The 12,327-nt window shown below is 43.4% G+C and overlaps 1 protein-coding gene across 1 annotated transcript in view; it reads right to left on the minus strand.

The window, feature by feature from the left end:
• RYR3 (ryanodine receptor 3) overlaps positions 1 to 12,327 on the minus strand; it is a 373,605-nt gene that overhangs the window by 13,145 nt on the left and 348,133 nt on the right. Inside the window, exons 90-95 of the mRNA XM_077771636.1 lie at positions 11,608 to 11,666; positions 10,534 to 10,705; positions 9,326 to 9,412; positions 7,462 to 7,662; positions 4,196 to 4,326; positions 61 to 103 (exon numbers count right to left, since the gene is read on the minus strand). Of these exons, the coding sequence (XP_077627762.1) occupies positions 61 to 103; positions 4,196 to 4,326; positions 7,462 to 7,662; positions 9,326 to 9,412; positions 10,534 to 10,705; positions 11,608 to 11,666 (693 nt within the window). The remainder of the gene's footprint in view (positions 1 to 60; positions 104 to 4,195; positions 4,327 to 7,461; positions 7,663 to 9,325; positions 9,413 to 10,533; positions 10,706 to 11,607; positions 11,667 to 12,327) is intronic.

Below are 12,327 nucleotides of genomic sequence, written 5' to 3' on the forward strand. Positions count from 1 at the left end.
GCCCTCACCCCGGCACCCCAGCCCCCCGCCCCATCCCCACTCCCAGCTGACAAGGCCTACCTTTCTCTTTACAAACTTGTCCCAGTAGTTATTAGGAAAAGATCTGAAAAACAAAAAAGGGAGATTCTTAACATCAAGGCAAGCACATCAAGAAGCTTTGCCATCTGTGTCTGGATCTAGGATCTCCTTGGGTTTTGTCCGGCTTATTCAAGAATTCAGACTGATTGAAGGTCAGAGTGGCCACAGGTGTGATTTATGGTTTTGCTTCTTTGTGATGACTTCTGGAATACTGGAGAGCCACTCTGCATTTTCTACTTGGAAATTATGGTAAAAAGCCAGACATTGTCACAGTAGACTAGACAGAAACAGTTCTATGTTTCCTGATCCCCGTATAACTAGAAACAAAAGTCTATAGGAAAACACACGCATTCAACCTTCATTGACTGAGTATCTAACTTTATGTGGGTACCTGGGGTAGATGATAGAGATAGAGTGGTGGAAAGTGTAGAGAAGGTCCCTAACTTTATGAAGTTTCCAGTATGGAATCATCTTTTGTTCCTGTGTGTGGGGTTTTTCTTAACCAGAGCACTGCTCATCCACTCTATTCTCCATTCCCATGTAGCCCCGTGGGGTCTGCTTTTCTCAGGGAATTAGACCCCTCTTGTCTTTTGGACGAGGTCCCCTCTACCATACTACTCCTAACCCCTCAGAGGAAATTTCCACCCAGAGCCCTGTAACTCATACCAGCTCCCCTGCAAATTGTCATTGTTCAAATTAAGGCAGGACTGTCATTTTGGGGTAGCTTGACCAAAACCATTTAAGCTACTTTTCTCCTTTCCATAATGAAACCGATCTTTCCTGGGAGAGTTCACTGTGAGTCTAGATTGCAGCCAAGGAACCTCTGACCCTTGGTGCAGGCATTCTTACTTCTGTTTTCCTTAGTTTGAGTCACTCTTATTGCCTCTGGAACACAACAGTCTCTTATTTTATGAAGACCACCCAAGCTGGTGCTAAGAAAGTGAGGACATCCCTCTATTCATGGGCCTCTCAGAAGAAGAAACCTGATCAAATGCCGCTTCTCCCACAACAGGCTGACAATTTATCTTATGTTTTATTTTATTTTATTTTTTGCTTTTTGGGGAGAGGGGGAAGGGGGAAACTAAACCAATTTCTTTGTTTCAAACATCCAAATGCCACTTAAAAGCAAAAACAGATCCTAGGTTTACAAAGTGAACTGGTAATAGATTTTGTCTCTGGAGGAATGGAAGTGATTATTTCTTCTTTGTACATTTTTCTACTTGATTTTTTTCATGCATTACATTCAGAGCCTAAAATAAGCAAATAAAAATCAATCCGGGCTTCCTCTATCCACACTCATATCCCCTTTCTCTTAAATCCTTTATACAAATGGTCTTAATGTACACCTCGGCCTTGGTCACATTTTGTCCTAAGTGGACAATCCCACAACGGATGCCACAGGTCTGTGGACTGAAGGTTCCAGGCAAGACCATTTGAAAGATATGATCTTACCGTGGTCTGAGTATTCCTGTCCCCTGACTAGGTATGTAAGCATCTTGAAGGCAGAAAACATAGTTTTACTTGATACTATCCTTTACTTGAAGCGTGAGGTAGACAACATGGACTTCAGAAGGGAAATGCATAAATAAATGCTACTTCTATATAGAATGGTCAGAAAATAATTTAAGATGCTCAACCTCTTTAGAAATTAAAAAAAATGCATGGTGAGATGCTATGACACACCTACTGAATTGGCAAAATTATCTGAGTATCTTAACAAGTGTGGCAAAAAGGCAGAGAAGCAGGAACTCTCCTCCAGTGCTGGTTGGAATGTTAATCAAGGCAAACACTTGCATACCTTACTATTCGGCAAATCCCTTTCTTGACATCTACCCTAGAGAAGCTCTTTTACTTGAGCATCAGGTATAAAAGTATTCATTGTCCCCCTGTTTATAAGAGTCAGAAACTAGAAACAGTTGAAGTACCCACTGCCAGGAAAATGTATACATACATGATATATACATGATAAGTACTTATATAATGGAAAATGTTACAGTATTGAAAATGACCAAACTATGGCGACACACATCGACCTGGGTGAGCTCCCAGATGCACTGCTGAATGACAGATTTAAATGACAGAAAATGCATACAGCATCATTCCATTTACATAAAGTTCAAAAACAGCTGACACGAAACAATGGTTCTACGGACACATACCTAACAGGTAAAATATATACTAAAGCTAAAGAATGACTATCACTGAAGCCAGGAGAGTAGTTAGGTGGGGGTGGTGGAGGATATGAGCAGCGAGAACGCCCAGGACTTTGAAGCTGTCACCAGTGTTCCCTTTTTTAAAGCTTGTAGTTCATTATTATACTTTAAATATACATTTTATGTTTTCTTATATGTATATTTAACAACATAAAAATAAGATAGCTCTCTGACATATAGTTAACTGTAAAAAATAGGTTACATGTATTATGATGCCATTACTGTAGAAAAAAAGATTCATCTAAAAATTTAAAAATAGCTATTTACTCACTTCTCTACTCAAGGGCATTTAAGCCACTTCAAATTAAAAAACAAATCAACAAATACCCTTGTTGGGACGTTTTAATGTATTGTCTTATTATCTCCTTAGATCCAGTTCTAGAATCTGAACTGGCCTTTTTACTGGGACTTTTAAGCCAAATCACCTGTGTCACATATACAAGCATTATTAATTGCAGAAAGCTGACCAAAGAATCACATTATTTAACAGTATACAAAATTTCTGTAATGTGATGACAACGGGTCAGCAATCAGGCTTTGTACTTTTCCCTTTTTTTTTTCTTTATTCGAGCCGATTGGCAAGGGCATGGAATGGGGAACAGGCTTTTGCTTTGCATGCTCACTTTTTTTCTTCCCCTTTCTAGAGACTATTTTAAAAAGCTCAGCTGGGCCTTTACAGAGCTGCCTCCCTCAGTTTGCCTGACCCTCTTTGGATAAGGAGAAATTTTCTTTTCCCTGGAGTCAGAGTTGCTGTTTGCAGTCATGCATATTTTAATTGGCACAGCTAAGGGTTTCAGCACAGTCACCTCTGTTTATAAACACAGCCCTGTATCTCTTTTCCTTCAGCACTTTATTTTCTCTTGAAACTCTCTTTTCCCAGTTGTGAACACACTGGCATTACCTTCGCTATGATGGCAGCCATTTTTTGAACGGGTAGGGAAAGGGAATGACGAACAGCTTGATGCTTACCACGTGCCAGGTGCCCTATACCAACACATCATGTGTCGTACACTCATTGATCCTGCCAGACTCAGGTGGTGGTAGGTATTCTCATGCCTCTCTTAATGAGGAGGAAATCATGGCTTAAAAGGCTTCCTTATCTTCCCCTTTCACAGGGAGCTAAGTGACAGAGCTGACCTGGTGGCCCGCTTCTGCCTGTAGAATCAATGGTCTTTCCCATCACGGTACTAATTACATACACATGCACCAAGACAGGCTTAACGCCACAGGTGGTAGCACCCCCATCCAGACTTAAAATTATTTTAGAGAGAGACACAAGGAGAGAGAGAATCCTAAGCAGGCTCCACGCTCAGTGTGGGAGTGCTGACATGGGGCTTCATCCCACGACCCTGGGATCATGACCTGAGCCGAAATCTAGAGTCAGACACTTAACCGACTGAGCCACCCATGCACTCTCCGATGGTCCTCTTTTAACTGCCCAAGGACCTGCCTATCAAATGACAATGGAAGGAGCTCTAATACTATCCAGACTACTTTTCTGAGACACCTTCAGAGTGGTGCTGTCATAGGTCTGCTGTGCCATATGGGTGCTCTGAAGAAACGGAACAGATGATCTTGGAACTCCTGGGCCAGGGAAGCATTCTGTATGACTCGAACATGAAAGCTCCATATTACTGAACTGGACCATCTGGTCTTAGTTAAGTAAGTTCATCACTCCCTGACAGCCTCCAGTCCCCTGTTAAATGCATAGGGATACAATACAAGTGTTTGAGGGGCAAAGGCTATTTTACTAGGAAGCCAGTAGAGAAAACAAGTCCTAGAAACAACAACAACAACAAAAAAGGCTTATATTAACCAGTCTCCAAAGCTGGTTAACAACAGGCCATCCTATTTACAGTACAAACTCCTTTTGCTTTTTGGGACGGAGGTGAGGGGACACTTACGGTGTGTTGATTACCAAGCGGTCCCACTGCCCCTTGATGTCATCTTCAGATGGCTGTTCAGTGATATACAGGCCATCGAACTCCAGCTTCCTGGCAATTTCTTTTTCTCTTTTGAATACCACCAAAGGGACCTAGGAGTGGGAAGACACTGGTTACTCAAAGCAGGCTTTCTGATTAAAGCACCCTCTCCCAAGCATTTCTCACAAATTAGCCTTTCCAACATAAGGGACCAGTAATCTCTTTTATTTAATAAATTTATTTGTTTTTTAGTAATCTCTACACCCAAACTGGGGCTCAAACTCACGACTCTGAGATCAAGAATCTCATGCTGTACCAACTGAGCCAGCCAGGCAGGCCTGGGGCTGTCATCTCTTTGTAATAGGATTCTCAGGGTGCCTAGTTATGGGTCCAAAGTCAAAGAAATATCTTCTCACTCCTTTGGCTAGTAGGTTTCCTTCTCCAAAAAGCTGATCTCATCTGGGCCACCCTTTAGGGTTTGGGTTAAATAGCTGATAGTAATACAAACTGGACTCCTTGACCCATTCTGTCTGGGGAAAAGGCCATATTTAGACCAGTCCCTGGGCCAAATGAGTTTGGTACCCTAGGACTCCTAGGCTGGAGTTGAACCAACGCTTAGAAAGAAAATGAACTATTCTAGAATGGATTGCTCAGCCAGAGAATACCATGGAATGTTCCAGCCCTTCAATGGCTAGGGCCATTTTCATCTCATGGCACGGACATTTGGTTAATGAAACATGGTGTTGATGAAACATGATAGCAGGGACGAGAGGATTCACTGGGCTGTGTACAGTCTTTAGGTATTGAAGTTTTCTTCTTGAGAGGAGCACACTTACTGGTTCCTTATTATCACTCCCTGTTCTCTTACAGCTGGAAGTTTGATTTTAGCCTAGAGATGGTGGTATGGCTATGGTGACCTACCACAAGGAAAGTAGAGAGAAGGAGGGGAAAGTAATCTACTTGCTTCAACCATCACCAGACACACAATAGTTCAAATGAGGGACAGTGTTACTGAGGTCAGAGGATGCTACTGAACTCCTAGGAAATGAGAAGTCAGAATAGCCAGTTAGAGCAAGTGGACTCCCCAGCAGGGTAGCTTCTGGAGCCAGGCGAGCTTAATGCAGACAGAGCCAGGACTTCTCAGTCAGCTGGAAAGCCATGGTTACTTGGCAACATCCCTTAGGCCTTGGTCTCCAAACGGTTTTTTCCAATAACACTTCCTCAAAGCTCATGATATCCATGTATGCCCCATGCTATTCCTTTATTTCCAAGAGAAAAAAAGAAAATTTAGATAATGATTTGTAAAGACTTACTTCTTGCCCTTTTTATTTTTTAAAATGACAAAACACCACCAAGGACAGAAAAGACTAATGACAGGAAGGTGGCAAAGGCTAATAATAGGCATTGCACCCTGTGAGGAATCAATGATCATTGCTAGTTAATGGATAATGTGGGAGGGAAAGCAAAGATAAAGGTACGCTGACTAATACCTGCTATATTTTGAAATGGCTCTGAATAATAATAACAATCATAATCACAATCATAATCCCACCACGTTTTAGAGCAGTACTCATCCCTGGAATTCGAAGCATTCCTCCCTCCCTTCAATCTTCTAAAGATTTGTATATCCTTGTAAGTAGGACTTCCATATCTTTATTCCCTAGATAGTGTTTCTTTTTTGTTTCCTCTACGTCACTGGTGTATCTGCACTGAATCCAACAAGCTGAGCTCTAGCATGGTCAACTAAGGTAACTACGAACACACTCCAGTGGTTATTATGTTTGTGTTCTGAGTCCCTCTATACCTTTTAATTCATTTAATACTCCCAGCTACATTCACGGGTTGGTGTTATTAACACTCATTTGTGATGAGGAAACAGGAATGGTGAGGTTAAGTGGCAGAACTGTGAGTCCCACGCAGGCAGCATAGCTCAGAATCTGTGCTCTCATCATTACAAATGAGTCCTTAGCATGCGTTAGAGCAAGTGGGCTCCCCAGCAGGGTAGCTCAACTTCCCTCATGATACTACAGTTCACGGGGGGAAGGGAGGGCCACAAAGATAGGAATCTATGTTTCAGACTCTTCCCACGGAAAAGATGGATTAGTGTATGGCCACGGAGACTTCCTACTTAAGAAAAAAAAATGTAATGAGAAAAAGGATGGGGTAGAGTAGAAACAGAACCAGACTTAGAAAACCGAAAATGATTCACATAAATATATGAAGATTCATATAACTATAGTAGTGTCTGAAGATGGCCCCCATGAACTATGTATCGTGGTATTCATGCCCTTGTGTGGTTCCCATTCGTCTCCTGTCCAACAATGAATCTGGGCTGACCCTGTGACTTGCTGTAACCACCAGAAGGCAGTAAAGTGATACTGTGCAAGTTCTAGGCCTAAACTTTAAGAAAGGCTAGCAGCTTCCATTACTGTGCTTTTTTTTTCCTTTGGACCCCAGCCTCCCCCCCCCCCCGCNTTTGCTGGAAAGAGCATATGGAGAGGCAACATGGAAGGAGGAATGCTCTAAGTCTACATGGAAAGAGAGGTCCAGCTGGCCCAGCTGAGCCCAGCCTTCCAGCTCTTCCCTGGCCAACATTCCAGGTATGAGAGTGTGCCATCATGGACAGTCCAGCCCAGCTGAGCTGAAGGATGGTTGCTGACACGGCTGCCTTCACACAGAGCAGAGGGATTGCTCAGATGTGCCCAGTCAAGCCATAGAATCAGAGAGAAAAAATGACTGTCATTTTAAATGACTAAGTTCTCAGGACAATTTGTTACACAGCACTGGATAGCTCAGTTTATCAGTAAGTTCACATCTGACATCTAAAGTAGTTAAAACCCAATAAATTTTGAAAGGTGAAAAGCATTTAATAAAAATTCCAACCTAAGTTCAAAGATCAGAAGCAGTTCTCATTACTAGCTCCATGTGTCACTTAGCGTGATGATTCTAATCCTCTGAAATTCAACAGGAAGTATCTGAAAAGGGACTCCCAGAGTAAGGCTTCTCACAGTAGGGTAAGAATACAGATCACCCAGGGGTGGAGCATGTTGAGTTGTAGATTCTGACCTAAAAGGCCAGGGGTGGGGCAAGATTCTGCAGTTCTAACCAGCTCCCCAGTGATGGCACTGCCACTGCTCCCTGAACCTCAGGCTATGAGCAAAGTCCTGGAGAATAAAGGGCTCGCTGGGTTCACAATGATATATTTTCCCCAAGGAGTCAGATTAGGGTCAGAATGGCCGGCAACTCACCTTCAGGCAGTAATAGCCCACCACACAGACTAATGAGATGATGGTGTGGATGACGGCCAAGGCCCGCAGTGCTGGCGCCATATACCCAGTGCTTTCCTGTAGGACAAAGAACACCATCGCTTCTTCCTCTTCCTCATCATTAAAGGAATTCCACAGGTTTGCAACATCCTCTGTCTCTTCTTCTAAAGGTTCTTCAGTGACCTGGCCCAAGACACACACTTTCTTACAAACATCAGAAAGCACGTCTGCTATTGGGTTCTCCCCCCATTTTGTAGATTGCTAGCATATGCTATACCCGTAGTACTAATGGAGCAGTATCTGCTGAGTGAATGAGGTTCTTTTTAGGTAACTTATTCCTAGGAATCTCGATGTCTCTAATAACTACAAAGAAAAATTTTGAGAGACAATTCTATCTCTTGAAACACAAAAAATTTAAAAATTATGAAAGCTGAGGTGTCTGGGTGGCTCAGTAGGTTAAATGCCCAACTCTTGATCTCAGGTCTTGAGCTCAGGGTTGTGAGTTCAAGCCCCGCATTAGGCTCCAAGCCCAATGTGGAACCTACTTTAAAAAAGAACAGGAAAGCTTTACTACATATGCTATAATCCCTATGAAGTAATTTCTGAAATGCCACAGCCTGGGAGGAGGTGAAGACACAAACATGCACACACACAAGTGCATGCATGTTTGCTCACACATGTTCGACATTTTCCATTCTGTTGTAGATGGTTTTGACATTTATGCCTTCAATTGCCATTCTTACACAGATGGTTCCCTAATGTACACCTGTGAGGCTTTCCACTTGCATTTCCGTTGCCTGCTGGCTATCTTCACCTGGATGACTGTCTGCAGTCACTTCAACTTCAGTATGTTTAAAGCCAACCTTTGCTACACACTTCTCTACAGACTTCTATTTCTCCTCTACAGGCAAAGTGCTCAACCACAGACAAAGGAAAGCCATTATTAGTTCAATCTAGTGGCAGGTTGATGTAGATAAAAGCAAGTTTTGGGGCACCTGGGTGGCTCAGTAGGTTGAGCATCTGACTTCGGCTTAGGCCATGATCTCACAGTTTGTGGGTTCGAGCCCCACATTTGGCTCTGTGCTGCCAGCTACCTCAGAGCCTGAAGACTGTTTCAGATTATGTACCTCTCTCTCTCTGTCTCTCTTGACCCTCCCCTACTCACGGTCTCTCTCTCTCAGAAATAAATAAAACATTAAAAATATTTTAAAAAGCAAGTTTTATAAAAAAAATTGATTGGTGGTTTTAGATAGGGAGGGAGAGAGGTAAAAATTAGAATAGCCAGTTAAAGCCTATGCCAAGAATCCAGGACCTATCATTCATTTGTTCCTTCCATTAACACTTATTATGTGCCTATGGTCTACAAGACCCACTTAGCAATGTTCAAAATCTTTATTCATCCTGATTAGTCTCTTTTCCCATATCCCCAAATCAACTACTGCTAATTCTTCCTTCATAATAGTTCTAACATATGGACCAACTATAATGGCTTTCTTTTACCTTATCCTTTAAGGCAAAAAACTATATTTACTATTCATTTTAAAATGCATTATAGTGCCTAATATAGGGTGTAGAATATAGTAGGTACCCAACAAATATTTGGACAATTTATTAAGTAATGCCCAGAACAAGCCTGAACTATGGAAACCGTGCCCTAACTGTCCTTCCTTGCAGCCAGTGTCTCCATTCTTCCAAATGCTAAACACCATGTCCTTTTCAGAAGCCAATGACTTAGAGATTTCCCCTAGATTTTAGAATTTCTGCTCTAATTAAGGGCATAAGTCCTATTCTGATTTTTTAAAAGTACATTGTATATTTAGCAAATAACCCCTGAATGCAGTATCACCTTGTAGAAGAGCAGGATGAAGTTGATAGCGAAGGCTACGAACAGAGCGAGGAACCTCAGGTTGTAGAAATTCCTGGCCAGGTAATGCTGAAAAGGAAAGGACAGGCAGAAGTATAAGAGTTCTGGAAGGAAAAGAGACCTTCCTTCCTTCCAACAGGAGACTCTCTCTGGTTAGAAATTTACACAGGACTGGCCCTACTCCTTGGTAAGCACTCTTCTAAGACCATGCTAGACTTCTTATGACTTATTTGGGGAGGAGCCAGAGATGATGATTAAAAAAAATGACTCACGAATAATGCTCAAAGTTGCCCTGCTCTGGTTTACCTCTTGGGGAATCAAAATCTAAACATGTCACTAGCAGAGGACTGAAATGCTGCTGTTAGGGTGCATGCGTGTGTGGTGTGTATGCGTGAGCCAGCGCGCATGTGTGCTCCATGCACACTAGTCTATTTAGAAATGATGAGTATTCTAGGTCCAGAGAAGAGCCCTGTAGCTCCCACCCTGGATGTGGCCAGTCTGTGACCTTTGTCCCCTTGCAAATCACAGAGCCTTTGCCTCTCCCTGTCAAGTATATAGTATATTTAGCAAATAACCCTTGAATCCAGTATCATTCTGTAGAAGAGCAGGATGAAGTTCATAGCGAAGGCATTCCCATTGCCATCTTCCCTAGAAAAATCAGCACTTGACGACTGGAAAGGCAGCAGCTTGGGAAAAGCTCTCAATCTCCCTTTGAAGGGGGCTCTCACCAATGGGGTTGGGGGGAGGTGTTGTTCTGACCATCAGTAGCTGTACCTCAGTGGGCAGTTTGTCAGAGAAAGGGCCTCACAAGCTATGCTGAGGGCTGACTGCATGTGGAATAACAAAGCTTCTGGGGAGTAACAGGAGACTCTAACATGAGAGTGTTTTTTCTGCGTCCCAAACGATCCAGCTATTTCTGAGCTCTGGACTCTGATAGGCTAAGTGGGCACGTAACACACAGGTTGTGAGTGCTCACCTGCAGAGAGCACAGGGCATCCAGGGCTGGAGGATTGGGCCCAGGTTACCCTCTCTCCCTTTTCCTCCAACACAAAAGGAGCAGACAGATGAGTAAGAGGAGAGGACGAGGAATGAGAAAGACAGGGAAGCATAACTAACCAAATAGTGAAACAGAATCAGCAGCCACTCGTCTGAGGTCCACATTGGGAGTGGGGCCAGGCTAGGGTGCTTACCAGTAACTTGGTCTGATAGATTTCCAGCCCTTTGAAGAAATTAGCCATGAAGGCTTCAGGCTTCTCGACTTTCTGGCCCCGTCGCCGCTTCCTCTTCTTTGTCACTTCTGCCCACAGGGCGTCGGCTTGGTCTTCCTCTTTGGCCATACCTTCCTTCTCCCCATCTTCCATGCTGTAGGAATGAGAAGCCCACTCAGGACGGAAGGCAGCAGGAGGCCTGGCCCAGAGAGGGAGACGGCATTAAAGAGAAATCTTGTAATCACTCCTTGAGGGTGGGAACCTCAAGTCTATATCATCCCACAGTGCCCAGATATCAACTCTGCATTTAATGAGTGGTGCTCTCTCTGATGAGCCACAATCACAGGCATGTGTCAGTTGTAAATATGTTCGTAGTTGTCTTCTTAAATTCAGCTAATTTTTTTCTCTTCAGAAAAGTTGTCTTTTTTTTTTTTTAACATTTGTTTATTTTTGAGAGAGAGAGAGAGACAGAGCATGAGGGGAGGAGGGGCAGAGACAGAGGGAGTCACAGAATCCAAAGCAGGCTCCAGGCTTTGAGCTGTCAGCACAGAGCCTGATGCAGGGCTTGAACTCATGGACTGCAAGATCATGACCTGAGCTGATATCGGATGCTTAACTGACTGAGCTACCCAGGTGCCCTGAGTCCTTTATTTTCTAAGACTGCTGGAATTAGTAGCAGTACCTGTCTTCTAAGCTTGTGGTAAGAATTAAGTGAGATACTATATGGGAGACCTTAGCACAGACTCTGGCGTGTAATATGTATTCAGTATGTTAAGTATCACCACCATTGCCATTATACTAAGTTGCTAAGTGTGGGTATTCGATAATTTGTTTGGCCTGATGGTGAAATTCTGATCTACTAGTGCAATGACAAAGTTAACAAGATGTGTTTATTGTAGAGCTGGGGTAAAAAGAAGTGTGTCCAGGGCTTGTACAATATCTGCTTCTTGCATTAAGAGAAATTAAGTTTTCTATCTACCATTGCAACAGAACAGCAGATGCTACAAGCACTGTGTGCTGGGGCGCTGCAAGTTGATGAAGCCACTGAGAACTTACTCTGTCTTCTCAGGCTCCCCTCTTCCTTCTGCTTCATGTACAGCTTTCATCTCTGCTGCCTAGACAAAAACAACAATCAGTTCTGTTTTCCTCAAATTAAAGAGATCACGATAATGAGCCATATGTGGCCTTGCCCACTTTCATCTCCTTGGTCACAAGTCCTCATGGGTTTCTCTCTCCAGAATGCCTCTCCTTTCCTCAGGATCACGGGATGGAAGTGTCCTGTTATATACCAAGGTACTCTGGAGAAACGCCACCACAAAGATTTCAAATGTAACAACTCAGTTGTCCCGTTATCATTCAACTCAGAGAGAAAACCTGTGCTAGGAGCCCATGGCGCTGGTCCTCCTGCCCCACGTGGTCAGGGAGAGATGGACGCAGATCACACCAGGTCCAGTCCAGAAGCCACTTCCACCAGACAGAATTCCTGACTTGTTTTCAGTCAGGAAAACCACCTGTTGTCAGGTTTTAGTCAGGAAACCACCACTTGTTTTCAGTCCTCTTAACCACCACCCCACTCCCTCTGACTGGTGACCACTGCACTTGGACTAAAATTGAAGCTCCTCACTGAGGCCTACAAGGCCCATGTGATCATGGCCTTTATCTCCATCCTTGTCTTGTACGATTTGACTTGTTACTTCCTACACTCAAGCAGCTGGACCTCATTTTCTTCCCTGGCATATTCCAAATCCTTCCCTGCACCAGGGCCTTTGTGCAAGC

This window comes from Crocuta crocuta, unplaced genomic scaffold (genome assembly GCF_008692635.1).
Source record: "Crocuta crocuta isolate KB4526 unplaced genomic scaffold, BGI_CrCroc_1.0 scaffold156, whole genome shotgun sequence".
In the NCBI taxonomy this organism is placed as follows: Eukaryota; Metazoa; Chordata; class Mammalia; order Carnivora; family Hyaenidae; genus Crocuta; species Crocuta crocuta.